The sequence below is a fragment of the Polypterus senegalus genome, chromosome 1 (assembly GCF_016835505.1).
Source record: "Polypterus senegalus isolate Bchr_013 chromosome 1, ASM1683550v1, whole genome shotgun sequence".
In the NCBI taxonomy this organism is placed as follows: Eukaryota; Metazoa; Chordata; class Cladistia; order Polypteriformes; family Polypteridae; genus Polypterus; species Polypterus senegalus.
This window is the reverse complement of record NC_053154.1, coordinates 122,867,548-122,894,651: the sequence shown is the minus strand read 5'-3', so window position 1 is coordinate 122,894,651 and position 27,104 is coordinate 122,867,548. Positions and strand designations below refer to the sequence as shown.

The window sequence follows — 27,104 nt, the reverse complement described above, 5'->3', positions numbered from 1 at the left end:
GAACTCTGCTCACATCATGTCGCTTCGTACCGCAAGCTGCAAGTAGTAAGTCTGTGATAAGCGGAATACCGCTGCGCTTTCCACTCACGGGACGGAAGGACAATCCCGACCGCTTTTATATAGTAAGAAAGAAGAAGATATCGCACAGTCTGGAGTAGAAAATCATCTTTTACGTGGAAAAACGAAACTACAAATCCCATTGTGCATTGCAAAATGGACGGGGCGTGTGTGAAACTCCGCGCCTGTGTTGCACTCACTGGACAGAAGGACACCCGACTGCTTTTATATAGGGTTATATAAGGATAACCCATCTGGAATTTCCATTTCTGCCTGAACCGCAATAAAGCTGCAAAAATGAAAAGTAAAATACATTTTCATTTTCAAGTTCTCAACATGCAAATAGCGCGGGTCAATCAGTGGGGCTTTGTGCCTTGATTTCCCACAATTCTTTATCCTTCGTAGCTATGGAGCCACTTCAATTGATAGCATACTTGTTGCTTCAATTGTGTTTAATTTATGTGATTTTAATCTTTTCCCCCTGTACTGCAAGCTTCACAGAGAAACTGTCTCACGAAATCCATAAAACTGCCTCAACTGTGTTTTAAGGATGATATGGTACTCACTGGATCATGAGGCAGTTCTTCTTTTCTCCATGCTCTGCTATTACCAACATTCTGGTATATATTGATATCAGTTTCATTTGTCCAAATAAAAATTGTTCCAGAACAGTACAGGCTTTTAAAGAATGTTTTCTGGCAAAATCTAATCTGTTCTTCCTATGCTTGAGGTTTACCAGTGATTTACCTTGTGGTAAAACCCTCTGTGTTTACTTTTATGATGCCTTCTCTGGATTGGAGACTTTGGCAGTGAACCCTCCCTGAGAGTGTTCTTGGTTTGGCTAAATGCTGTGAAGGGGTTCTTTTTCACCAATGACAGAATTCTGTTGTCTTTCAACACAGTTGTCTGATGTTGCAGAGTTCATCAATGTGTCAAGCAGCACTGGCAGCAGGGAGCCTGTTAATGAGGCTACTGAATTCAAGTCAGGTTCATTTTTTTATCAGGGAGTTAGGTGTCTGGAATTGTATAGGGTAAATAATATATCATTATTTGTAATACATACATTTCATGTGTGTTGAATGTATCTGTGTAAATGTAGGATGAAAGGAAATGCGAGGCAAGAATAGTTGAACACCTAACTAAAAGAGAAACTTTATCATGTTATAGTAGTAATGACAAAATGCTGATGTGAAGTGTACAATGTGTGCAGACTGAAGTCCAAATGTGAAATAAATACTTTCACAAACTTATAACAAAAACAAGTGTGCTTTTATTCAAGCCCATAACCAAAAAAAAAATAAATTGTTCAATTTACATGTTTACATGTCAATGTGTAAAAATCAAAGCCCAACTATCTATCAATATGAAGTAGACATGTCCGCTTATCTGGTGCAGTGGTAAGTACTCTCTCATAATTAAGAGGTCGCGGGTTTGATCCTCTGTCCACCTTGCATTTACTGTTTTGAATAGTGAGCTGCTATTATTGTTAATATTATATAATAAAAACATGCATTTGATTTGAGTTTGATGTAACTTTATGGTACTTGTAAAAGTTAGTGCTGAAGGGTTAAAAGCAGACACACAAGCACAGCTCAATTATTTCTTCTTGGTGTCTTCTTAATCAAACAGACAGTGCAATGCCTATGGTGGATGTTTCTTTTCCTCACACATGGACATTCACATCAACATTTTTTATCCAGAAATAAAAAATTGTTCAAATGTTGATATGAGTGTTCGTGTGAGGGTACAAGTACCCCTTAAATTTACACAGGATGTTACATATTCGCATTAAATGTATGTTTTTATTATGTGATAATAATAGTAGATCCCTACTCAAAGTGTTAAATTTAGAGACAAAGTGGGATTCAAACCTGTTACCTCAGCATTGCTTAAACAGTTGCATATCCACTGCGCCATCTGTGAAGATCCGTGACGGAGCAGCGCTATCACTTCACTGTGACAACTGTTTGAAAATGAAACGCACAAACACACACATATGCGAACACCATTTACTTTGTACCGACTGATAGCTGGGCTTCAGCAACATGTCAATTGAGCAATTTCTTTTTCTTCGGTTTTATTCTTGTATGAAAGCATACTTGTTTTGGTAAACCTTTTGTGAAAGTGTTTCTTGGATATTTGGAATTCAGTCTTCATACATCCTACACTTCACATCAAAATTATAACATTAAAACATTTTCTGTTTTAGCTATGTTTTCAGCATTTCTTTCATTGCCTTTGTCATTCAATATTTACACAGATCATTGTAGTCATAGAACACACATGAAATGTACATATTTCAAATCACGATATTTCATTACCTAAATAACTCCTTACAAATGCATTACCAGATAAACAGTTTAACACAGACTTGAACTGTGAGAATTGCAGCAGGTTGATGCCTTCATCTGACTGAATTGGGGGTTGGGGGTATAGCAGGCTGCATTTTGCTAAAACGCACATTTGCCAAACAAAAGTGGGCTATTAACGCAGTGATAAGGAGCTATTTCTTGGCGTATGTCAGGAAAATGTAAGGAGGTCAGGGACAACGAAAAAATCGTAAGCTTCCTAGTGTTAAAGGTGATATCCGATGTTGTGTGGACCTGTTGCTTTTTTGCTGCTCTTGGTTAAAGTGGAGGATTCTTCTTGCATTGGAATCGTACTGTTTCTGTTTGCTGCATGATCCCTTGTCTGTGGTGTTCTGTGATGCTGCTCTACTAGCTTGCTTTCTGTTGTTGGGCCCTTTGCTGTGTCATCTGTATCTTTAAAGAGAACAGAAATACTCTTACTGGCATAAGACTTTAGATGCTGAAGCTCCTTTCTTGACATAATGACTACTTTTTAGCCTTTTCAAACTATTGAAAGAGATGAGGAAACGCATCAGGTTCAGCTCCATAAAAAGTGAGAGAATGGCTCATCAATTTTAAGTTTTATAGACACTTTAGTAGGTCATTTTAGAAAGCGTGACATCAATATGCTTACCTGAGTGTTTCCTCTAAATTCTCCTGAGAGATCACAGTGTGTCCACAGAATATCTTCAGATGGGATGAGTGTAAGTAGTTTATGAAGAAGTTGTAACCTCTCATTATTGGATTAAAGTCCCTTCCAGTTACAAAATTGGGGCCTTGAATTATAATTAGAGGTAGTCCCCAGGTTACAGACATCTGACCTACGACTTACGAACGGGGCCGTAGCTGTGACACATGTGCCTCAGTAACTGCCACTCTGTCATCTTCGGCCTGGGGACGCTGCAAGTGGTAGCTGGATGGAGACTGGAGGGGGGCGATTTTGCTGCTTGCATAGTGAAGTGTCCATCGGGTGGCTCCCGGTGGCAAGCGGTGACCCGTGGTCCATAGTCACCAGTGCCACAGCTATCGCTTGTGCGCAGGACGGAGGCTTGATGGGGCAGTTTGCTGCCGCCCACTACGCTGCCGCAGCTACTGCTCCTGACTGGATGCAGGCTGGATGGAGCGGAGGGGTGCGTTTCACTGCCCGCCCACCACACACGGCTTCTCCGTTTGTTCTCAGTGGGCGGCTGTCAATGTCAATTTATTTATTTAGCACATTTAAACAACATAGGAATGCTGTGGCCAAAGTGCTTTACAATAATAGAATAAAAGAAAACATACAAATAACATAAATAAAAATAAAATATATGAACATAAATAAAATAAATAATAAATAGAAGTAATGTTATATAATCACAATGAGGAAGGTCACGGAATGTGAGTGAATAGAAATGAGTCTTTAATCTTGTTTTGAACAGTTCAATTGTAGACGATTCCTTTATGTGATGAGGTAAAGAGTTCCACAGGCAAGGAGCAGTAGCTGCAAAAGCTCTTAGTTTTACAGTTGGTACGAGGGACAACAGACAACTGACCAGAAGATCTAAGCACTCTGGATGGCTGGTGTAAAAAACACAATTTGGATAAATAGGCAGGAGCAAGCCCATGTAAAGATTTAAAAACTAGCAACAAGATATTAAAATCAATTCTAAAACTGACAGGCAGCCATTGTAAAGAAGCTAAAATTGGAGAAACAAAGTCATACTTTCTTGCTTGAACCATAAAGCGAGCGGCAGCATTCTGGACCAACTGTAACCTGTGTATCAGGGATTTGCTAATCCCAGAATACAGCGAGTTGTAGTAATCAAGACGAGAAAAGATAAAAGCATGAACAGCTTTCTTAAGATCCCTAGGAGATAAAAAAGGCTTGATCTTACCTAATACACGAAGCTGGAAAAAGCAACTCTTGACTACAGAATTAACTTGTTTCTCAAAAGAGAGGTTACTGTCAAAGATAACACCTAGATTGTGGACTTGAGGTTTGCAAAAGACAGAGAAAGAGCCGAGAAGTACAAGATCAATTTGGGCTTTAGCTGATGGACCCACTATAAACACCTCCGTTTTTATTTTAATTCAGAACAAGAAAATTATTAGCCATCCAGGATCTTAGTTCAGAAAAACAGTTGTGCAGTTGATTTATTGCAGAGTTGCAGACAGGAATATAAACCTGTGTGTCATCAGCATAGCATTGAAAAGGTATATAGAGAATAAAAAAGGATCTAAAATAGATCCCTGAGGAACACCATATTTAAGAGGAGTAGTAGACGAAAAAGAGGAATTTAAAGACTCTGAAAAATGCCTGCCAATTAAATATTACCTGCACCAGTTAAGAGCATCCCCTTTAAGTCCAACAAGGTGTTCAAGCCGCAACAGCAATATCTCATGGTCAATAGTTCCAAAGGCAGCGGACAGGTCAAGGAGGAGAAGGACTGCAGCATCACCTGAGTAATGCTGCAAGCGGTGACCCGGTTGTGGCTGAACGGAGGCCACTGAGGGTGAACGGGGTGGCAGGGGGTAGCATTGTAGTGTGCCTCGGGTGGCTGCCTGTTGAATGGGGGCAGTGGTGGACGATTCACTACCCGCCTTTGGCCACACCGTGTTCATTCTCGGTGGGCGGACACTGTAGGCAGCATACAGTAGTGGAGGTGACTGTGTGATGGGCGAGTGATGAAACGCGCCTCGCCCCTTTTCATTCTTAATAGCAAGCCTGCTTGTACTGTCATGCACATAGCAGGAAGTCGTCCTGGTGATACAGTAAAAAAGAGAAAAACCATCACCATTGAAAATAAAGTAGAAATAATAAAAAGGTCAGAGAGAGGTGAAACTCCATCATTCATTGGCAGAGCGCTTGGTTACAGTCAGTCAACAATAGCATTTATTAAAATAATGTACCTGTTCTGACTTACATACAAATTCTACTTAAGTACAAACCTACTTAGGGGGTATGGGGAGTTAGGATCGTGAATGCGGCTGAGAAAATAACAGAATAAAAAAAAAACAAAGCTAACCTTTACAAGTATCATAAATTACATCAGCTGTTACAGACTAGATTCAAATGTAAGTTTTTATTCTAAAATAGTAAGAATACGAGCAGCTCAGTTCTCAAAACGGACTCACCCGGGATCGAACCCTTGAAGCTTTGATTACTAGTCAATGGCTGATACCGTTGCGGCACCTAAACTGTGATAACGAATGTATGTCAATGTCGCAGGTAAACGCAGGTTGTTTTTCTGCAGTTATATTTTTGAATAAAGGTGCATTTGTTCTGTTATATTTGTACCTTTTGTGAAAGTGTTTCTTTGATATTTGGAATTCAGGCTTCACACATTATATAGTTTATACCTGCATTTTGTTCATTATTACCAAAACATGAAAAAGTTTCTGTTTTAAAAATGTGTTTACACAGATTACTGTAGAAACGGAACACACATGAAATGCGTGTGTTCCAAATAACGGTCTGTTATTTCCACACTAAAATTCCACTTCACTCCCAGATAATCAATCAACAAGGCATGAGCTGGGAAAAGTTTGTGCATGGTCTAAGTCGGTGGGGGGATGGAATAGCTGGCTGCTTGCAGTTGTCCTTATCTGCACATTTAGAAGACAAAAGACGTGGGCGGAGACATGCGAACGGATTTAAGAAGCGATTTAAGGTGGGACGGATCTACAAGTTTTTTCGTAGGCTCAGGTAATTTTAGTGTTAAGTACAGGCAGATCCTGGTACAAGCTGGAGTTCAGTCACTTAGTTTGGAATGTAAATGGGGGAAGGCGCATCTGCATGTCTGTTAAATCTGCTGCTTTAACACTTTGATCACAAGGTACATGTTAAGTCGTATCTCATTGAACCTGTCAAAATGCAACATAAAAGCTGTGTCTCAGTATACCACCACTATAGACTTAACACTAGAGTTACCAGAGCCTACAAAAAAAACACATAAGTCCGGCCCACCTTAAATCCCTTTGCATCTCTCTTTCAGCATCTTTTGTTCTGTAAATGTGGTGATAAAGACAATCAGCAAGTAGCCTGCTATTCCATCCCCCCACCGCCACAAAACATGCGCAGAGTTCTCCCAGCTCGTGCCTTGGTTATCTTGGAGTCAAGTGCTGGAGTTTTAGAGTGGAAATAGATTGTTGTTTGGGACACACGCATTTCATGTTTGTTCCGTATCTACAATAATCTTTTTAAACACTTTGTTAAAACAGGAACGTTTTTCATATTTTAGTAATAAATGACAAAATGTAGGCATAAACTATATAATGTGTGAAGCCTGAAGTCCAAAGATCAAATAAACACTTTCACAAAAGGTTCAAGGACGATAGAATAGCTTCCGTGGTGTAGCGGTAAGATTTAGTGACTTGTAGTCAAGAGTCCCCTGTTAAATCCCGACTGCCTCCTATATTTACTGTTTTCAGTAGTGAGCTGCTTTTATTGTTAATACTATACAGTAAACGCATACATTTGGTTTGCGTCTGTAACAGCCGGTGTACATTTATAATACTTGTAAAAGTTACCTTTTTTTTTTTTTTTCCCCCACTTTTATTCTCTGTCATGATCACAATACATACTACTGCCCCACTCCCCCTCAAACCCAGGGATCTGATGTTGTTACTTTTTATCTGAAACTGGGAATAACTTTAGATGTGAATGGTGTTTTGAGGGAATGGAACTGGACATTCTCTCATCTGGAGGGATAAAAGCTGACACAGAAATGCTGGTGAATCTGCCTCCTTCATATCTCACTATCACTTGATTTTTTTTTAATTCAGTTTTATTGAGTGTTCCTGCTCACGCTGAATTAGTATGCACCTTATGGTCCATGATGTCAAAGCTGCACTAACCAAAAAAAAACCGGAGACATAGGTATATATGATATTTGGAATTATTCATTTTATGACCTGTATACATTTTGGAAAATACTGTGGCACAGTTGCAACATTATTCATATTATTCATATTCATTTGCATAATATCTTGCGGTTGTAATCAGGGACCACATGGTTTTTTTCCCCCCAAATCTTGCCAGTCTCAATGTTGCTCTAGGGATCTTCTTACTTTTGTACTCCAGGACATGCAGAGAAAAGAATATTACAGAGAGGTCAGTTCAGCACTATATGCAGTCATCAGATTCAAATGTTAACAGTTCACTCACACACGCAAGGACCGTCCTTCCTACATTTACGACATGTGTACCTGTTGCATTGAAAAGGCACCTGACACTGACTCAGTTGTATCATCCTTGAACCTTTTGTGAAAGTTTATTTGATCTTTGGACTTTTGACTTCACACATTATATAGTTTTATACCTACATTTTGTCATTTATTACTAAAATATGAAAAACTTTTCTGTTTTAACAATGTGTTTACACAGATTATTGTAGAAACGGAACACACATGAAATGCATGTGTTCCAGAAAACAATATTATTTCTACTCTAAAACTCCAGCACTTCAGTCCCAGATAATTAAGGCATGAGCTGGGAGAACTTTGTACACGTTCTGCGGCGGTTGGGTAATGGAATAGGTTGCTGCTTGCTGCTTGTCTTTATCAGCACATTTACAGGACAAAAAACGCTGATGGAGAGGTGTGAATGGATTTAATGTGGGCCAGATTTATGAATTACTTCATAGGCTTTGGCAATTCTAGTGTTAATCAGATTGCTGTTGAGCTTTGCTGCCATATCTCAGATGCTATGATAAGGTGTTTTTTTTGTTTTTGTTTTTTTTGCATAGAAGCCTTATGTCCCAGGTTAAAGTTAACTTAGGCATTTTTATAATTAATCTACAGACCACAAATTTTAATTATTCATTTTTTTTATTAACTCTTTGAAATTCTTCTTATTCAGTGACCACAAAAATACTAAAATAAATAAAACGTCCTTAAAATACATACTGTAACTGATTCAATATGTACAAAATATTTATCTGTAATTCATATGGCATAAATGCTTCACATAATTGTAAAAAATCCCATTGTTTAATTTCTTCTATAATGTATCTTTCTGAAATAAAGCTAAATTAAAAAAAAAAAAACTTTCACACAATCAATTAATTGATGTTGGCAATTAAAAACTGCTTAAATTTGATTTGAAACATGCATTTGGAGGTTTTAATTGTTAATTGCCATATAGCTTTTCTCATTGTTAAAATATACATTTATATAAGTGTGTGTGTGGTCCCCACCCCCTTCAGTGTACTAGGTAGACATTCATAATGCTTAATGTGTAATTTATAGCTATGAATTACCATTTTAATTGTACAGTACTACTTTCTTACCAAAGCGTATACTGTAGAACATGCACAAACACAGTATAAATCTATTAAAAAGCCACAAATCTATCAAGGTGTTTATCAAGAAGATATAAGGCTAACATGCTTAACTGATTTATAAGTAAAAAAATACTTTTGCTGTTAAGCTAGCAAACCTATTGTTTACTGTGCAGCAATTTCAGATTTTTCTTTCTTTTTTAAATTGAAAATTAAAGCTTCTGTTACTTAACACAAGCTCGCTGTCCAAACTTGGACAAACGGTCTTAGCCTTAATTAATTGATCTGGTCTGAATTTATTAAATCAGCTTTTCTTTTTGTCTAATTGTACAGGGCAACTTCTTCTTCTTTTTTTTTTCCCCCAATGTATTACTCCATTTCCTTTAATGTAAAGGCCAATACAATCGATTCCTGTTAATCGGACCACATCAGGACGCGATCATTTACCCTATACATGTGTAACCAAGACGGGACATGCTATAAGTAACATATTAAAATGTCATTATGACTTTTATTGTGCTGCACACGCGTATGGCGAACGTACAAACAAGAACTATGTATATGTACGGTTGCTTACAACTTTGTTTATTGAAAAAGAAATCTACAAATTCTTCGAAACGATCTACACAACACTCACCATGCGAAGCACAATAAAAAAGGTTACATTACCAAATTCCAGTCAATGTTTGAAGAACTTGTCTAGTGTGATCTGACACATTCTGTTGACACACTGCACTTGTTTACGCTCGACTTCATGTCGCTGGCTACTGGGCGGCCCGTTTTAGTATAGAAAGGGCAGGCATGTTCAACCCCACTGGTTTGCACTTGGTACAAATTTTACGACTTCCTGACATTTGATAAAAGCATACATTCTTCTGGGGAGCCCAGGGATCCTCCCGATATCACTGACCCGCTGTACATTCGCTTTCTGCGGGCGACTTGTGGCTTCTTTTTCTTATTCTCTGTCACGTTCTTTTTTCCGATTAAACGGAATTTTGGTCCAAATAAGCGAACAATATTAGGCTTATGTAATATCTGTTTCGGTTCTTTAGGATTCGGTCCGAATAAGCGGCTGGTCCGATTAATCAGTGGTCCAATTAACCGGAATCGACTGTATTACAATCTTCTCTTGCTGTCTGGTACAGGAGCATCCTTTGACATGCTTCACTGTCTTTACACTACAAAAAAAACATGCTGTAAAATATAATAATCCCACTATAAAACTTCTTTTCTTAAAAGAACCTTTTTCTGGCTAGTTTACTAATTACCAATAGTCTAGTCTTTTGTAGCGAAAATCATCCGATTTAAGTCAGCAGATGATCAAATGGAGCATCACTAGGACCTGGTTTTGCTAAATTTCTAAAATATAAAGTAGAGACTAGTCATTTTGTGTGTATGGATATAATGGGGTACAGGTACCTTTTTAGTAACAACAACAACAACAACATTTATTTATATAGCACATTTTCATACAAAAAAATGTAGCTCAAAGTGCTTTACAAAATGAAGAATAGAAAAATAGAAGACACAATAAAAAATAAGTCAACATTAATTAACATAGAATAAGTAAGGTCCGATGGCCAGGGTGGACAGAAAAAACAACAACAACAAAAAAAAAAAACTCCAGACAGCTGGAGAAAAAAAATAAAATCTGCAGGGATTCCAGACCAAGAGACCGCCCAGTCCCCTCTGGGCAATCTACCTAACATAAATGAAACGGTCCTCTTTGTATTTAGGGTTCTCATGGAAGCACTTGATGATGATGGTCACGTAGACTTCTGGCTTTCAGTCCATCAATGTTGGAGCATCATGATGCTTTGAGTAGGTGGTGGTGGCGCAGGCCGCCACCACAAAGAAACCGGAAAAAGAAACAGAAGAGAGAGTAGGGGTCAGTAAGGATTTTAGAGCCACTATGAATAGTTATTATGATGAATTTAACATGCAGAGTATCAGTATTAAGTTAAAGTGAAGGAGAAAGCCATGTTAAAGTAATGTGTTTTCAGCAGTTTTTTTAAAGTGCTCCACTGTATTAGCCTGGTGAATTCCTATTTTTAGCTCTGTGTAAAATATTTGTATGTCCCAGTTTGAGTTGTGTGTTGAATTCACTTATGTAGAAGTCTTTCAAGCAAGAACAGCTTTTAATGTTGGACTTCCAAATATGCATAAACAGATGTTGCTCTGTTATATTTCTTCCACATGATCTCCTGCTATCTGGACAGAGCAAGCACTATGATATGAATTGTGTTCTTTGTTGTCAAAGTGGTGGGTGCTCTGTAATCTTGTAGATTATAGACTATTTAAATGACGGTTCAAGATTTACCCGAAAGCATGTTCAGCTACGTAAGGACAACTCAAGGAGCTGCCCCTATCTCTCTTACTGCTTCACACTCTACATAACTGATTTTAAGTATGAGTTCATATTATGTTATCTATAGGAATTCAGATGACCTACCGATTGCAGGCTGTTTTGAAAGTGTAGAGAAGGAGTAGTATGGAAAGATGACTGAGGACTTTAAGATGCAGGGACAGCCACTTGCAACTGATCATTACCAAGAAAAAGGAATTGGTGGTGGGCCTTCAGTATAGATTGATTAACCTCTTTATTGGAGTGAAGACTGGTGGGAATATTAAATTAGTCCTTACTGGCTAGTGCCCTGCTGGAGAAGTAATCTGCTGTGCCAGGGTATACCCCCATCCTGAATAAACTGATTAAGATGTCTAGCTGTAACCCTGGACTCACGTAAGATCGTGGCAGAACAGAGGGTAATTACAAACGTGACAGCCATCTTCACTAGTGCTCTCCATTCATTCTTTCCATGATCTGCTGGAACACAGTTAAGCACTGGCTCATTTTTCATTCTTTGTTAGGATGCAGTACTGTTATTTTTTTTCTCCTCTCTTCATTATTGATAGTTATTGCCATGGGGTTAACTACAGTATGTACTTTGAATATATGGAGAGTATACCATTTTGTGTCTTCTGCTTGTGTATTGGTCTGTACTTTTATTTTTATTAAGTGCTCTTTATTTTTTTTAAAATGCTGCTTTGGACGTTTGGCTTTCCCTTTGCCATTAAATAAAGTGTTATGTATGACCTGTTAATGACTGCTATAAGAATCTTTATCTTTCTCAAAATGTAATTATACTTTTATATGGCTGTTGTTGTAATGTCTGATGAAAATAAAAATATAGACACTATTTTATTGTATATTGTTAATTCCCAATGCTGTTGTCTTCTGCAATTTTTAATAGCATTTCTAGTGTCATATATGCATAGCGTGATTCTACAGTGAATTTAAGATGGCCTAATTTTAATTTTGACATGCATGACTTATGCACATAAATTGATGAATCATTTACATTCAGGTCATTCCAGGTCAAATCAACCAGTGGTCAATACACTTTGGTCTCGGAGAATTACCAGGTTGTACCTATATTAGTCAGGACCCTATAATTTTTTTTTTGGTGTAAGATCAATGCTTTCCAAGATATAGCTAGTTTATCAAGGGGGGAGGGGGGTGATTTTATCCGGCCTCATTTTTGATCAAATTTCACAAGTCCATAGCTCAAGAACTAAACCACCAAGCAGACTGAAAGTCTGCATACTTGGTATATTAATTGATATAGTATGTGATACAATTAAAGCCTTTGGTCCAGATGGTCAAAGGAGTCCTTTGAATTTGACCAGAAGTTAGGGTTTTTGGCCTAGCTATGCATTGGCCTCAGGAACACATTTGTAACCAGCACAGACTTGTTTTCCTTATTCTGAAAACTATATAGGCTTTCTGAAAAAGTAATAAACAAAAGTAACTATATCAGGGTTTTGACAGCAGACCTCTTAAATCCAACAAATCCATTTTGGATTTCATTTTCAGAACACCATAATGGCATGTGGGAATGTGCAGGTAATTTTTTAAATAATTTTCATTTATTCTACATTGTCACTTCTTTCTCAAAACACAAACCCTTTTTTATGCAAATCTTCTAGGTTTATTTTCCATCCTAAACATAGGCTGAATGCACCATGTGTCAGTAATGGTAATTATTGAGTTTTCAATCAGTAAGTTAAAAAAAAAAAAAAAAGTCAAACTTTTTTTCATATCAAATGTTGATGTCCTGTCTCATGTAATTCTCCATGGCTAAAATAGTACCTGGTACTTGAGAATACCACTGTTATATCCCTACAGAAGATGGCCAACTCAGAGTCAGCTGGGTGTCTGGTGATGACAGTCAAATTGACTGTCCGAATATTCACCACTGAAGCAGCAGCTGAAATCCTGCCCTCTCACGATCACACTCCTAATGGATCAGATGCGTCCCCCACATTAGACCAGTGTCCTATTGGAGGCTATGTTGGATGCATGTATGATGAAAATTGTTGGATTGGTTTGATTCGTGACAAGAATGAAGTGGAATCATCCAAACTATCCTGCACAGTCTTTCGATTGACCACCAAGAGTTGATATTTGTTGGGTGCCTTTATAGTGTGTTATTGCACTGCTTACTGCATCTTCAACAGACAGTGGGTGCCAGTACAGATCTCAAAGGCAAAGATGTCCTACACTGTGCACTTTGCTTGAAACAGAAATGAAGTGGGTCACATTCCTGCTGCTGCAATACCAAGATGTTAACATTTCATTATAATTAGTGTTTAATGAAAAATCAAGCCTCTATTGTTCAATAGTGCTTAATGTGCCTTTGGTGATGTATTTTTTTTCCATTAATCCTATACCAAAGTTAGTGGTGAAGAACTTGATTATCATTGCTGACAAATGGAGAATTTAACCCTTGTTTAGAAAAGAAAGACTTGTTTCTTGAGAAAGAAGGAACCATTTAGGATACAGGAAAAAATATTTTACAGTTGTCTGGACATTCCCACAGTGCATTAGCTGGTCTGAAAATTAGACTCCAAATGATTTTTTCACATTTGAGAGGTCTGCTGGTCAAACCCTAATGAAAAGCCTTGTGTAGGTAGCTAACCATGGAAAAAAGTTTAGCAGGCTGTATCAGTTAGAAGTATGCTTTCTGAAAGCCTAAATATGGCAAAAGCATTTTTGAAGGTCTGCTCTTAGCAGGTGGTGTCATAAATATTTTAAATTTGTCACATACTATTCCTATAAAGGTGCCAGTATGCAAAATTTGTACATGTTAGGTGGTTTACTTCTTGAGTCATGGTTTTGTGAAATTGATGAAAAAATAAAGCCATATCAAATTTGACATGCCTCACCCCTCACAGAATTGGCTGTATCTTGAAAAGTATTGATCTTACATCAAAATAAGTTTTAATTTGGATAAAATGGGTACACTTGGTTATTGTTTCAGAATTGTTTTTGAAGTGCGTTGGATTTCTGGAAAATGGGTTTATTTGACATGGAATGACCCATTCCTACTAGTTGCCAGTTTAGGCTTTCATGTTTCCATATGTTTGCCTTAAAGTAAGAACTTTTAAATTTTTTATGTATAATGTGTTGTCTCATCAGTACAACCCATATTTCCATTTCTTTATGTAATCATTTGTTGTGTTTTCTCTCTCTTCTGCAGCCACATACCCTTTTGCAAAGGGTAAAATCTTGTGTATCTGATGAAGAGCAAGATAGATTAATGCATATCACAAGTCTACATTCACTTAATGCCTTCTTATTGCCAATCAAAACTGTGGGAGTTCAGGTGACATATTTGCATTGTTTTAATATTTTTTCAAACCGATAATTTAACATGATTTTTTTATATGTTACTTAACCAATGTAGTTTGTAGTGATGGCCTTGAAAATTTTTCATTTCATATTTTCAAGGGAAATGGAAATAAACTTTCTGGTAGAATGGGCAGTTTTGGAGGCCAACGCTGGACTACAGCAAACAATATCAAATCTGCTCATGAAAAAAAAAAGTGGGTTGGGTGCATAAGGTCAACAGATCACTGTGGTTAATTAAAATCTTACTTGATTTGAGAAGCAAGCAGTGATTAAACCGAAAGATTCAAAAATGTATTCTGAAAACAGCTTATTAATGTTCTCACTGCTGATGTTGTGTTCCTTGCATGTGAATGTACATATTAGTGTCTGCCATTTTGAAAAGCAAATTTGCATGTCTTTGAACTGTGAATACTTATTTTTTAATTATGAAACATTCAAAACTTAAAATATTGGTTCAAGTGACAGCATTATTGCCAAAGGCCTTAAATCACTGGTTTATTTTACTTATTTATTTTTTCTTAAAAATAAACTGCAAAAACAAAAAAAATCATTTTAGTATCTTCCATTTTAGGGAGACTGTCGTTCATACAGTTATGTATGTGGTGTATCTAGTAAAGATGCCCCTGACTGGGATTCCCTGATGTTCTTAGCCAGGCTTATTCCTCGCATGTGTCACACCATTAACAGGTAAGCAATTTATTTTAAGGCAAAGTTAGTGCATGCTATGTTTTATAAATACAATGTACTGTCTACTTGCCACTGTTTGTTGTATTTAAATTGTGTGTGATAGTTTGTTCTTTTTAGAACTGTATATGTTGTAATTGCTTTGAGTAAATTTCATTTTTTTTCTTCTACACTTAAATTAAAGTCTAAAGTATTGCACATAATTTATAACACCGATCAGCCACAACATTAAAACCACTGACAGGTGAAGTGAATAACGTTGATTATCTCGTTACAGTGGCACCTTTCAAGGTGTGGGATATATTAGGCAGCAAGTCAACAATCACTGATTGTGATGTTTTGAAAGCAGGAAAAAAGGGCTAGCATATGGATCTATGCAGCTTTGATATGGTTCAAGTTAAAATGGCTAGATGACTGGGTCAGATCCTCTCCAAAATGGCAGATCTTGTGGGGTATTCCCTGTATGTGACAAGGTCATGAGCCTCCTGGGCTAATTGATACACAAGGGAAGTGAATGCTAGCCTGTCTGGTCTGATCCAACAGAACAGCTGCTGTAGCACAAAATGCTGAAAAATGTAATGCTGGCCATGACAAAAAGGTGTTAGAACACACAGTACATCGCAGCTTACTGTGTATGGGGCTGTGTACCCATAGACCACTTAAAGTGCCCATGGTGACCTCTGTTCACCATCAGACATGATTACAATGGGCTTGTGAGTATCAGAGCTGAGCCATGGAGGAAGGTGGCATGGTCTGAAGAATCACATTATCTTTTAAACCATGTGGATGGTCAGGTGCAGGTGCATCTTTAAACTGGGAAAGAGATGACAGCAGGAATCACTATAGGAAGAATGCCATCTGGTAGAGGCAGTGTGATTCTTTGGGCAATGTAATGCTTGGAAACCTGGGGTTCTGGCATTTATATGTATGTTACTCGAACATTTCCGCCTACCTGAAAGTTACTGCAGACCACATACACCCCTTCATGGCAAAAATATTCCCTGACGGCAGTAGCATTTTTCATCAGGATAATGAGCCCTTCCGAACTGCAAAAATTGTTCAGGATAGCTGTAGGATTGGTGTTCTAATTTCCCAGATCTCAATCTGATCTAGTATCTGTGGGACATGCTGGATAAACAAGTCGATCCATGGAGGCCCCACATCACATCTTACAGGACTTATTAGATCAGCAGCTAATGCCTTGGAGCCCGATACCATAAGACACCTTCAGAAGTTTCATGTCCATGCCTCAATGGGTCAGAGCTGCTTTGTTGGCACGAGGCAGACATACACCGTTCTAGGTAAGTGGTTTTAATATTGTGCCTGATCGGTGTAATGTATACTTAGAATCTGTTACTCAGTGATAACAAACTGTGCTTAAATGTGTGAGGCGGAGTGGTGGTTCTGAGGCTAGGGATCTGCACTGGCAATCAGAAGATTGCCGGTTCGAATTCTGTAAAAGCCCTTGAGCAAGGCCCTTAACCTGCAATTGCTGAGTGCTTTGAGAGGTGAGTTAAGCGCTATATAAATACAAAGAATTATTATTATTATTAAATCTATTCACAATTATAACATTTCTTGTATTAGAGCTTTTTCAAATCTTATTTATAAAACAATAAGGTTATTTGCAAAGGTTTTTATAGTGATAGTGTTCTTTAAGATAAGAATGGACTTGTAAGTGGTTTGCTAATAATGCAATTTTATAATATTTGGGTCTAAATAGAATTATTATTTTATTTTATTTTTTTTAAGTTCTTTAAGTTTTTTAAATTGACTAGTGCGTGGATAGCGTATACACTTTTACAGAATTTTAGAGCAGTTTTTTGCTGTGTGTGTTAGCAAAAAAATCCTCATCCATAAATTTAGTTAATTGGCATTAAAAAGCCACCAATTCTGTAAAGTTATTTCCAATCCATTTGTACAGTATCGGAGAAAGGCATTAACCCTCTAAACTCAGCCTTCGCTTTGGCTGTTTTCTGTTAGTTTGATTTAACTGGCCTCATATTCTTCATCTTAACTCCAAGTTTAAGCAGAGGGATTGCATACTGGTGTTGATTCAGTCAGAGCCGTAGTAATTCTGGCCATGATTGAAGGCCGTATATCCGCGGTGAATTATAAAGTCAGAATTCCTGGTCGACAGAAACTTTTATAAATTTTGCATATTAGTCTTTTAAATACATATACAGCAGATCCTCTCCAGTTCTGTCACGTTGGATGGTAAATGTTGGTGGACAGCCAAGAGATGCTCAATTGGGTTTAAGTCAGGGCTCTGGCTGAGCCATTCAAGAACAATCACAGATTTGTTGTGAAGCCACTCCTTCGTTATTTTAGCTGTGTGCTTAGGGTCATTGTGTTGTTGGAAGGTAAACCTTTGGCCCAGTCTGAGGTCCTTAGCACTCCGGAGAAGGTTTTTGTCCAGGATATCCCTGTACTTGGCCGCATTCATCTTTCCCTCAATTGCAACCAGTCGTCCTGTCCCTGCAGCTGAAAAACACCCCCACAGCATGATGCTGCCACTGCCATGCTTCACTGTGGGGACTGTATTGGACAAGTGATAAGCAGTGCCTGGTTGTCTCCAAACATACTGCTTAGAATTAAGGCCAAAATGTTCTATCTTGGTCTCATCAGACCAGAGAATCTTATTTCTCACCATCTCAGAGTCCTTCAGGTGTCTTTTAGCAAACTCCATGGTCATAACTGGAAGCTATTTTTCTGCATATACTGTAATGGAGTTGAGCTCGAAAGCCGTGGGGGGACTGAGTTTCCTGTGACATCACGCCTCCCACGTAATCACACAGTACGTAGAAAACCAGGAAGAGCTCCAAAAACCGCTGAAGAAAACATACATTATATAATTAAGAAGGCAGCGAAACAATTAGAAGCGAGCGAGTGACATATAAAACCATATTCAGCGGCTCACGTGAACTGCCGCAGTGTGCAGACAAAAAGCAACAGTTCCAAAGAGTGCTGAACAAAAACAGAATTACACTGCTACGCTCAAATAGACAAACCACACGCCATGGCGCAATAGTAGAGGCTTCTCTAGCGCCCGGCGTCCGAGGTTCGATTCCGAGAGGGATGCACTGAGTATGCGTGTGCTTCGATTCATTTTAGCCTCGCATCCCCTTGGTTTGAGGCGTATGAAAAAATATGCGGTTAACGCAGAAAGACAGATCACCAATTGAAGCTTTATGAATAATGGATACTTTATTCGCGATCAATGATTGTTTTGGTAAAGCCATACTCGGTGTATTCATTAGATGAACAGTAAAAAAGTAAGAGCGAGGAGAGGGTAACTTATTGAGGCACGCAGGCAAAACTACAATAGCACGCGGGCTCGATGTACTGTAGTGCGAGTCAACTCGATCTAAATTGCGCGATCACATTTGAAAAAATATATCTTTTCAAGTTCTATTTAGTCCATATGTGTCAAACTCAAGGCCCGCAGGCCACATCTGGCCCTGCGTGTAATTATATCCGGCCCGCGAGATCATTTTATATATTGTTATTAATGGCCCAGGGATATGAAGCGCTGGTAACACAATAAACTACAGATCCCATAATGCAGCGCTTCAGCTGCCTTGCCGAACACTTAACGCGTTAATCAAGTCTAGCTTATGATGCTGCAAGTTATTGCGAAGCTAGCCCACACGATGCCAAAGAGAAAAGGTGATTCTGAAAATAGAGCCTTTAAAAACCGATGGGAGGCTGAGTATATGTTTACTGACATTGCCGGTAAACCCGTGTGTCTCATTTGTGGAGCTAATGTGGCTGTAATTACAGAATTTAATCTAAGACGGCACTATGAGACAAAACATCAAGATAACCTGAAAGACCTGAATGCAATGTACAAGATACAGAAAGCAGAAAAGTTAAAGAAGTACTTTTATGGGAGACACAAATGCACCAGTGCAACTTGCCCCACTTTCCCTGTTGCCAAGTAATGTTGAACCAAGTCAGCACTACGGTGTTCCCAAATATGCACTTTGCCGATAAACTGAGCGCACTGCGCACTGAGTTTGCACGGCGCTTTGGTGACTTTGAAGAACAAAAAAAGAATTTTGAGTTGTTTCGCAACCCATTTGCCGTCGATGTGGAAATTGCACCTGTGCAGATTCAGATGAAGGTGATTGAGCTGCAGTGTAATGGCAGACTGATGGCAAAGTACGATACTGCAGGGCCCGCACAGTTTATTCACTCCATTCCCGCAAAAATGCTCCAGCTCCGTCTACATGCGGCTCGAACCTTGCGCATTTTTGGTAGCACATATCTGTGTGAGAAGCTCTTCTCAGCGATGAAGACTAACAAAACAGCACACAGGAGTCGCCTCACTGATGAGCACCTCACACCAAACATAAACGAACTTATTGCCAAAAAAAGATGCCAGTCGTCCAGCTCTGATAAAATTACATAAGAGCAAAGACAACTGAATGATTTGATTTGTTATTGCTGAAAAGAACAAATTTTATTTATATTTCCAGGTTTTGTTATGCACCATGTTCATATTTGAATTTGTATAATTTTGACAGGATATATTTTTATGGAGAGCAAAATCTTTTGGGATATTTAAAATTTAAGTTTATTTTTATATAAAATTACATAAGAGTAAAGAAATGTAAATGTTTGTTCTTTTAATGATTACTTTATTTCTAACTTGTATAATTTAGACAGGATATATTTTTTTGGAGAGCAAAATATTATAAGTTATTTAAGGTTTGAGTTGATTTATTCTGGAATAATATTCTGTCGACTAAATAAAAATTCCTTCTATTTAAAATTTAAATAGAACTTGAACAGATACGATAGTTCATAATATCCAGGCAGACTTGCACGTAAGAGCGGGAGTCATCCGTTTTAACAAACAGCGTATTGCACTGATACGAAATAGCCTGCCCATTCAATTATTTAGGAATGGATAAATAAATTTAAGATTTTGTACAAATAATGTGTTTTATTTTTATATAACATATATATATATATATATATATATATATATATATATATATATATATATATATATATATATATATACACACACACACATATATTTATTGTGGTGCCCGGGCAGGAGGACCGGAGGAGGGCTTGTGCCTCCTCCAGACCGCGAGGGGGCGTCCGTCCTTGTTGTGTTGGGACACAACCACACTGGGGCGTGGCTACGGAGGAATGCCGGTAAGCAGCTGGAGCCTATCCGGGTTCCTATTTAAGGGGCCGCCGCCCTCCACTCATCGGCAGAAGTCGGGTGGAAGAGGACAGAGCTGGAGGGAGGACTAGAGGCGGCCAGGAGAAAGGCAGTGGAACTGTGTGGCCTGAACTTTGGGGGAATCGGTGCTGGAGGCACTGGGGTTGAAAGGTGCACGTGAAATTGTAAATAGTTGTAAATAAACAGTGTGTTGGGTGCAATAACGATGTCCGTCTGTCTGTGTCGGGGCCAGCGTTTACTATATATATATATATATATATATATATATATATATATATACTCCTCAAAAGAATTAAAGGAACACTTTTTAATCAGAGTATAGCATAAAGTCAATGAAACTTATGGGATATTAATCTGGTCAGTTAAGTAGCAGAGGGGGTAGTTAATCAGTTTCAGCTGCTGTGGTGTTAATGAAATTAACAACAGATGCACTAGAGGGGCAACAATGAGATGACCCCCAAAACAGGAATGGTTTAACAGGTGGAGGCCACTGACATTTTTCCCTCCTCATCTTTTCTGACTGTTTCTTCACTAGTTTTGGATTTGGCTACAGTCCGTGTCACTACTGGTAGCACGAGGCGATACCTGGACCATACAGAGGTTGCACAGGTAGTCCAACTTCTCCAGGATGGCACATCAATACGTGTCATTGCCAGAAGGTTTGCTGTGTCTCCCTGCACAGTCTCAAGGGCATGGAGGAGATTCTAGGAGACAAGCAGTTACTCTGGGAGAGCTGGAGAGGGCCATAGAAGGTCCATAACCCATCAGCAGGACCAGTATCTGCAAGGAGGAAAGGATGAGCACTGCCAGAGCCCTACAAAATGACCTCCAGCAGGCCACTGGTGTGAATGTCTCTGACCAAACAACCAGAAAGACTTCATGAGGGTGACCCAAGGGCCCCATGTCCTCTAATGGGCCCTGAGCTCACTGCCCAGCAGCATGCAGCTCAATTGGCATTCGCCATAGAATACCAGAATTGGCAGATGCACCACTGGTGCCCTGTGCTTCTTACAGATGAGAGCAGGTTCACCCTGAGCACGTGACAGAAGTGAAAGGGTCTGGAGAAACCATGGAGAACATTATGCTGCCTGTAACATCATTCAGCATGAGCAGTTTGGTGGTGGGTTAATGATTGTCTGGGGAGGCATATCCATGGAGGGTCACACAGACCACTACAGGCTTGACAAAGGCACTTTGGCTGCCATTAGGTATCAGGATGAAATCCTTGGACCCATTGTCAGACCCTATGCTGGTACACTGGCTCCTGGTGCACGACAATTCCTGGCCTCATGTGGTGAGTATGCAGGCAGTTCCTGGAGGATGAAGGAATTGATACCATTGACTGGCCACCACACTTTCCTGACCTAAATCCAATAGAACACCTCTGGGACATTGTTTTGGTCCATCCAATGCCACCAGGTTGCACCTCAGACTGTCCAGGAGCTCAGTGATGCCCTGGTCCAGATCTGGGAGGAGATCCCCCACAACACCATCTGTCATCTCATTAGAAGCATGCACCTATGTTGTCAGGCATATGTATACAAGAACACAGGGGCCATACAAAGTGCTGCGTACAATTTTGAGTTGCTGCAATTAAATTTTGGCAAAATGGACTAGCCTGCCACATAATTTTTTCACTCTGATTTTTGGGGCGTTTTTGAATTCAGGGCTCTGTAGGTTGATCATTTTCATTTCCATCAAACGATGTGGCATCCTTTCGTTCCTAACACATTACCCAGTCTATATCAGTATAGATATCCAGGAGGATTTCTTTTTCCCATTGAGATCTGATGTGTTTTCAAAGTGTTCCTTTAATTTTTTTGAGCAGTTTTTATATATATATATACACACACACTGTGTGCACAATTATTAGGCAAGTTGTATTTTTGAGGATTAATTTTAATATGGAACAAACACAGTGCTATCAGTCAATCCAAAATGTTAATAAACCTGAAACCTGAATGTTTCACAACGGAAATGTGAGTGTGAACATCATCAGGGGAATACATATGTGCGCACAATTATTAGGCAACTATTAGTGTGCAGATTTATTATGCAACTAAAGGAAAAATGAAAATTTTCCCATCTCACTTGTTTATTTTCATCTGTTATAGTGAGAATAATAAACAAACACCTCAAAATTTACAAATAAACATCTCTGACATTTCAAAAAAAATCAATCAATCAATCAATGACCAATATAGCCACCCTTCTTTCCAATAACAGTCATAAGCCTTTCCATTCATGGAGTCTGTCAGTTTCTTGATCTGTTGACGATCAGCTTTTTGTGGAGCAGTGACTACAGCCTCCCAGACACTCTTCAGAGAGGTGTATTGTTTTTCTCCCCGTAAATCTAGCGTTTAAGAAGTGCCCACAAGTTCTCGATAGGGTTTAGGTCAGATGAGGAAGGGGCCATGTCATTATTCCTTCATCTTTAAGGCCTTTACTGGCTGGCCACGCAGTGGAGAACTTGATGCAAGTGATGGAGCATTGGCCTGCATAAAAATCATGGTCTTTTCCTGTATCACTGTTTGAAGAAAGTGTCTTGAAAAACTGGCAGTAGGTTTGGGAGTTGATTTTGAGTTCATCTTCAATGCAAAAGGTCCAACTAGCTCATCTTTAAAAATACCAGCTCATACCAGTACCCCACCTCCACGTTGGAGTGGAGCTCTGTGCCCATTACTGATCCACAGGTCCATCCATCTGGTCCATCAAGAGTCACTCTCATCTCATCGGTCCATAAAACCTTTGAAAAAATCTGTCTTCAGATATTTCTTGGCCCAGTTTTGACGTTTCAACTTATGTTTCTTGTTCAGTGGTGGTTGGGTTTCAGCCCTCCTTACCTTGGCCATGTCTTTGAGCACTGAACACCTTGTACTTCTGGGCACTCCAGGTAGGTTGCAGCTCTGGAATATGAAAGTACTGGAGGATAATGGGTTCCTGGTAGCTTCACGCTTGATTCTTCTCAAATCTTTGGCAGCTAATTTGCGTCTTTTGTTCTCAACACGCTTCTTGCGACCCTGTTGACTATTTGCAACAAAATGTTTGATGGTTCTGTGATCACACACCAATATCTTAGCAATTCCAAAAGTGCTGCATCCCTCTGAAAGACTTTTACAATTTTTGACTTTTCAGAGTCAGTTAAATCTCTTTTGGCCCATTTTGCCTGAGGAAAACTAGCTGCCTAATAATTCTGCACACCTTGATATAGGGTGTTGATCTCCTTAGGCCACACCCTCCCTCATTACACAAATACACATCACCTGGCGTGCTTAAATCCAATAAGCATTCAAGTTAATACAGCTTGGAGTTGGAATATATGCATAAAAATGATGATATGGTCAAAATACTCACTTGCCTAATAATTGTGCACACAGTGTGTATATATATATATATATATATATATATATATATATATATATATATATATATATATATATATATATATATATATATATATATACATATATTCACACACACATATACTATGGGCTGCCAAACAAGCAAATAAATTGATTTTGTGAAAATATAAAGTCAGCGTCAGAATTTATAAAGTCAACATCGGAGTATATAAACTCACTCCTGAATATATTAAGTGAAAGTCAAAATCTGTTGATTGAAATGACACTGAACTGAACTAAGTTAACAAAACGTATTCAGAAAAATAAATTAAAGAAACACTGTTCGGTTAATGTTTTGAAAATGATGCATGTGCCCTGCCCAGGATTGGTTCCTGCCTTGTGCCCAGTGTTGGCTGGGATTGTCTCCTGCAGACCCCCGTGACCCTGTGGTCGAATTCAACGTGTTGGGAAATGGATGGATATTCCAGCGCTGACTTTGTTTATTCCGACGCTGACTTTATATATTGAAGTTTTGACTTTATATATTGCAGAGCTTATTTTATAGCCTGTATTCCGACGCTGACTTTATATATTCCAGCGCTTACTTTATATATTCCGAAATATTTCAACGCCGTCTTTATATGCACAGGTTTTGACTTTATATATTTGGGAATGACTTTAGGCTATATATTCAAGTTTTGACTTTATATATTCCAGTGCTGACTTTATATATTCAAGTTTTGACTTTATATATTCAGAATCAGGTATTGACTTTATATACAGTGTTGTGAAAAACTATTTGCCCCCTTCCTGATTTCTTATTCTTTTGCATGTTTGTCACACAAAATGTTTCTGATCATCAAACACATTTAACCATTAGTCAAATATAACACAAGTAAACACAAAATGCAGTTTTTAAATGATGGTTTTATTATTTAGGGAGAAAAAACTCCAAACCTACATGGCCCTGTGTGAAAAAGTAATTGCCCCCTGAACCTAATAACTGGTTGGGCCACCCTTAGCAGCAATAACTGCAATCAAGCGTTTGTGATAACTTGCAATGAGTCTCTTACAGCGCTCTGGAGGAATTTTGGCCCACTCATCTTTGCAGAATTGTTGTAATTCAGCTTTATTTGAGGGTTTTCTAGCATGAAACGCCTTTTTAAGGTCATGCCATAGCATCTCAATTGGATTCAGGTCAGGACTTTGACTAGGCCACTCCAAAGACTTAATTTTGTTTTTCTTCAGCCATTCAGAGGTGGATTTGCTGGTGTGTTTTGGGTCATTGTCCTAATGCAGCACCCAAGATCGCTTCAGCTTGAATTGATGAACAGATGGCCGGACATTCTCCTTCAGGATTTTTTGGTAGACGGTAGAATTCATGGTTCCATCTATCACAGCAAGCCTTCCAGGTCCTGAAGCAGCAAAACAACCCCAGACCATCACACTACCACCACCATATTTTACTGTTGGTATGATGTTCTTTTTCTGAAATGCTGTGTTCCTTTTGCGCCAGATGTAACGGGACATCTGCCTTCCAAAAAGTTCAACTTTTGTCTCATCGGTCCACAAGGTATTTTCCCAAAAATCTTGGCAATCATTGAGATTGCCCTAATGTTCTTTTTGCTTAACAGTGGTTTGCGTCTTGGAAATCTGCCATGCAGGCCGTTTTTGCCCAGTCTCTTTCTTATGGTGGAGTCATGAACACTGACCTTAATTGAGGCAAGTGAGGCCTGCAGTTCTTTAGACGTTGTCCTGGGGTCTTTTGTGACCTATCAGATGAGTCGTCTCTGTGCTGTTGGGGTAATTTTGGTCTGCCGGCCACTCCTGGGAAGGTTCACCACTGTTCCATGTTTTTGTCATTTGTGGATAATGGCTCCCACTTTGGTTCGCTGGAGTCCCAAAGCTTTAGAAATGGCTTTATAACCTTTACCAGACTGATAGATCTCAGTTACTTCTGTTCTCATTTGTTCCTGAATTTATTTGGATCTTGGCATGATGTCTAGCTTTTGAGGTGCTTTTGGTCTACTTCTCTGTGTCGGGCAGCTCCTATTTAAGTGATTTCTTGATTGAAACAGGTGTGGCAGTAATCAGGCCTGGGGGTGGCTACGGAAATTGAACTCAGGTGTGATACACCACAGTTAGGTTATTTTTAACAAGGGGCAATTACTTTTCACACAGGGCCATGTAGGTTTGGATTTTTTTTCTCCCTAAATATTAAAAACCATCATTTAAAAACTGCATTTTGTGTTTACTTGTGTTATATTTGACTAATGGTTAAATGTGTTTGATAATCAGAAACATTTTGTGTGACGAACATGCAAAAGAATAAGAAATCAGGAAGGGGGCAAATAGTTTTTCACACCACTGTATACCGACCTTGACTTTATATATTAAAGTTTTGACTTTATTTTTTCCGACAGTGACTTTATATAATCAAATTTTGACTTTATATATTCACGAATGACTTTATATATACAAGTTTTGACTTTATATTCTTAAATGTAGTCATCATTGCATAACATTTTCTTTACCATAGAAATTTAAAGACTAAATTCAACTTCCATTCCTAACTAAAGATATTTCTGGCGACTAAATAGAAGCTACTTATGTCCAAATTCGAGCTATTGAGCTGTTGCCTGCCTGCCTGAATAAATCACCCTTGCTTCGCTCTTACTTTTTTACCATTCATTTAATCATGGCTAGTGGCGAAAAAATTATAAAATGGAAGGAGCATTACAATGAGTATGGCTTTACCAAAACAATTATTGATGGCGAATCGATTATTTATAAAGCCTTAATTGGTGATCTGTTTTTCTGTGTTAACGTCATATTTTTTCATACTTCTTCTCAAATCAAGGGTGTGTGAGGGTAAAATGAATCGGGAAGCGCTGATCAATGTAATCGGTGTTACATGAAATCATGCATTGACATAAGTTCCCCTTTGCTTGTATTGCAAAGTGTAATTAAATGAGTGAAGCGCATGCATCGAAGCTTCTCAGCTATGGTTGTGCTAAGAAAAGGAAACATTTTCAAAATAACGTAACACGATTGTCAATGTAACCTTTTGTAAGTAGTGCCTGGAGGATTCAGTGTGGAGAAACTGTAGAGACAGCGTGTGTATTAACTTGTGGATTTTTCTGTAAGTATTTGGTGGCAGCGTCACAAAGTCGCTTCCGTAACACTGCGTGCGTTAGCTGCGGAGCTCAGCTCAGAGCAAAATGAGGTGAATGGGAGGGGAGACAAATAGTCTCTCTGAATTTGCATAAGCACAGCCCTTCACGTGCAATTTTAACTTCGTTACAAAGTGATCAAAACTCTCGCTTATATCCTCGTCCTCTCATTAACCTTGTATCCCGCATTACCCGTGGGCATGACAGACGCCAGCGGCAGCCTGTCTATGAACTTAATTTAAACTTTAGGTTTACACCGTGCTTTGTTTCCGAAGTAGCAGCACTCATGAATATGGTTGTGTATGTGATTCGCTCGCCTCTTATTGTTTCGCTGCCTTCTCAATTG

At 38.7% G+C, this 27,104-nt stretch overlaps 1 protein-coding gene across 1 annotated transcript in view; it reads left to right on the top strand.

Annotated features, from left to right (window-relative positions):
- gmps (guanine monophosphate synthase) overlaps positions 1–27,104 on the top strand; it is a 114,041-nt gene that overhangs the window by 68,275 nt on the left and 18,662 nt on the right. Inside the window, exons 12-13 of the mRNA XM_039757386.1 lie at positions 14,206–14,331; positions 14,929–15,044. Of these exons, the coding sequence (XP_039613320.1) occupies positions 14,206–14,331; positions 14,929–15,044 (242 nt within the window). The remainder of the gene's footprint in view (positions 1–14,205; positions 14,332–14,928; positions 15,045–27,104) is intronic.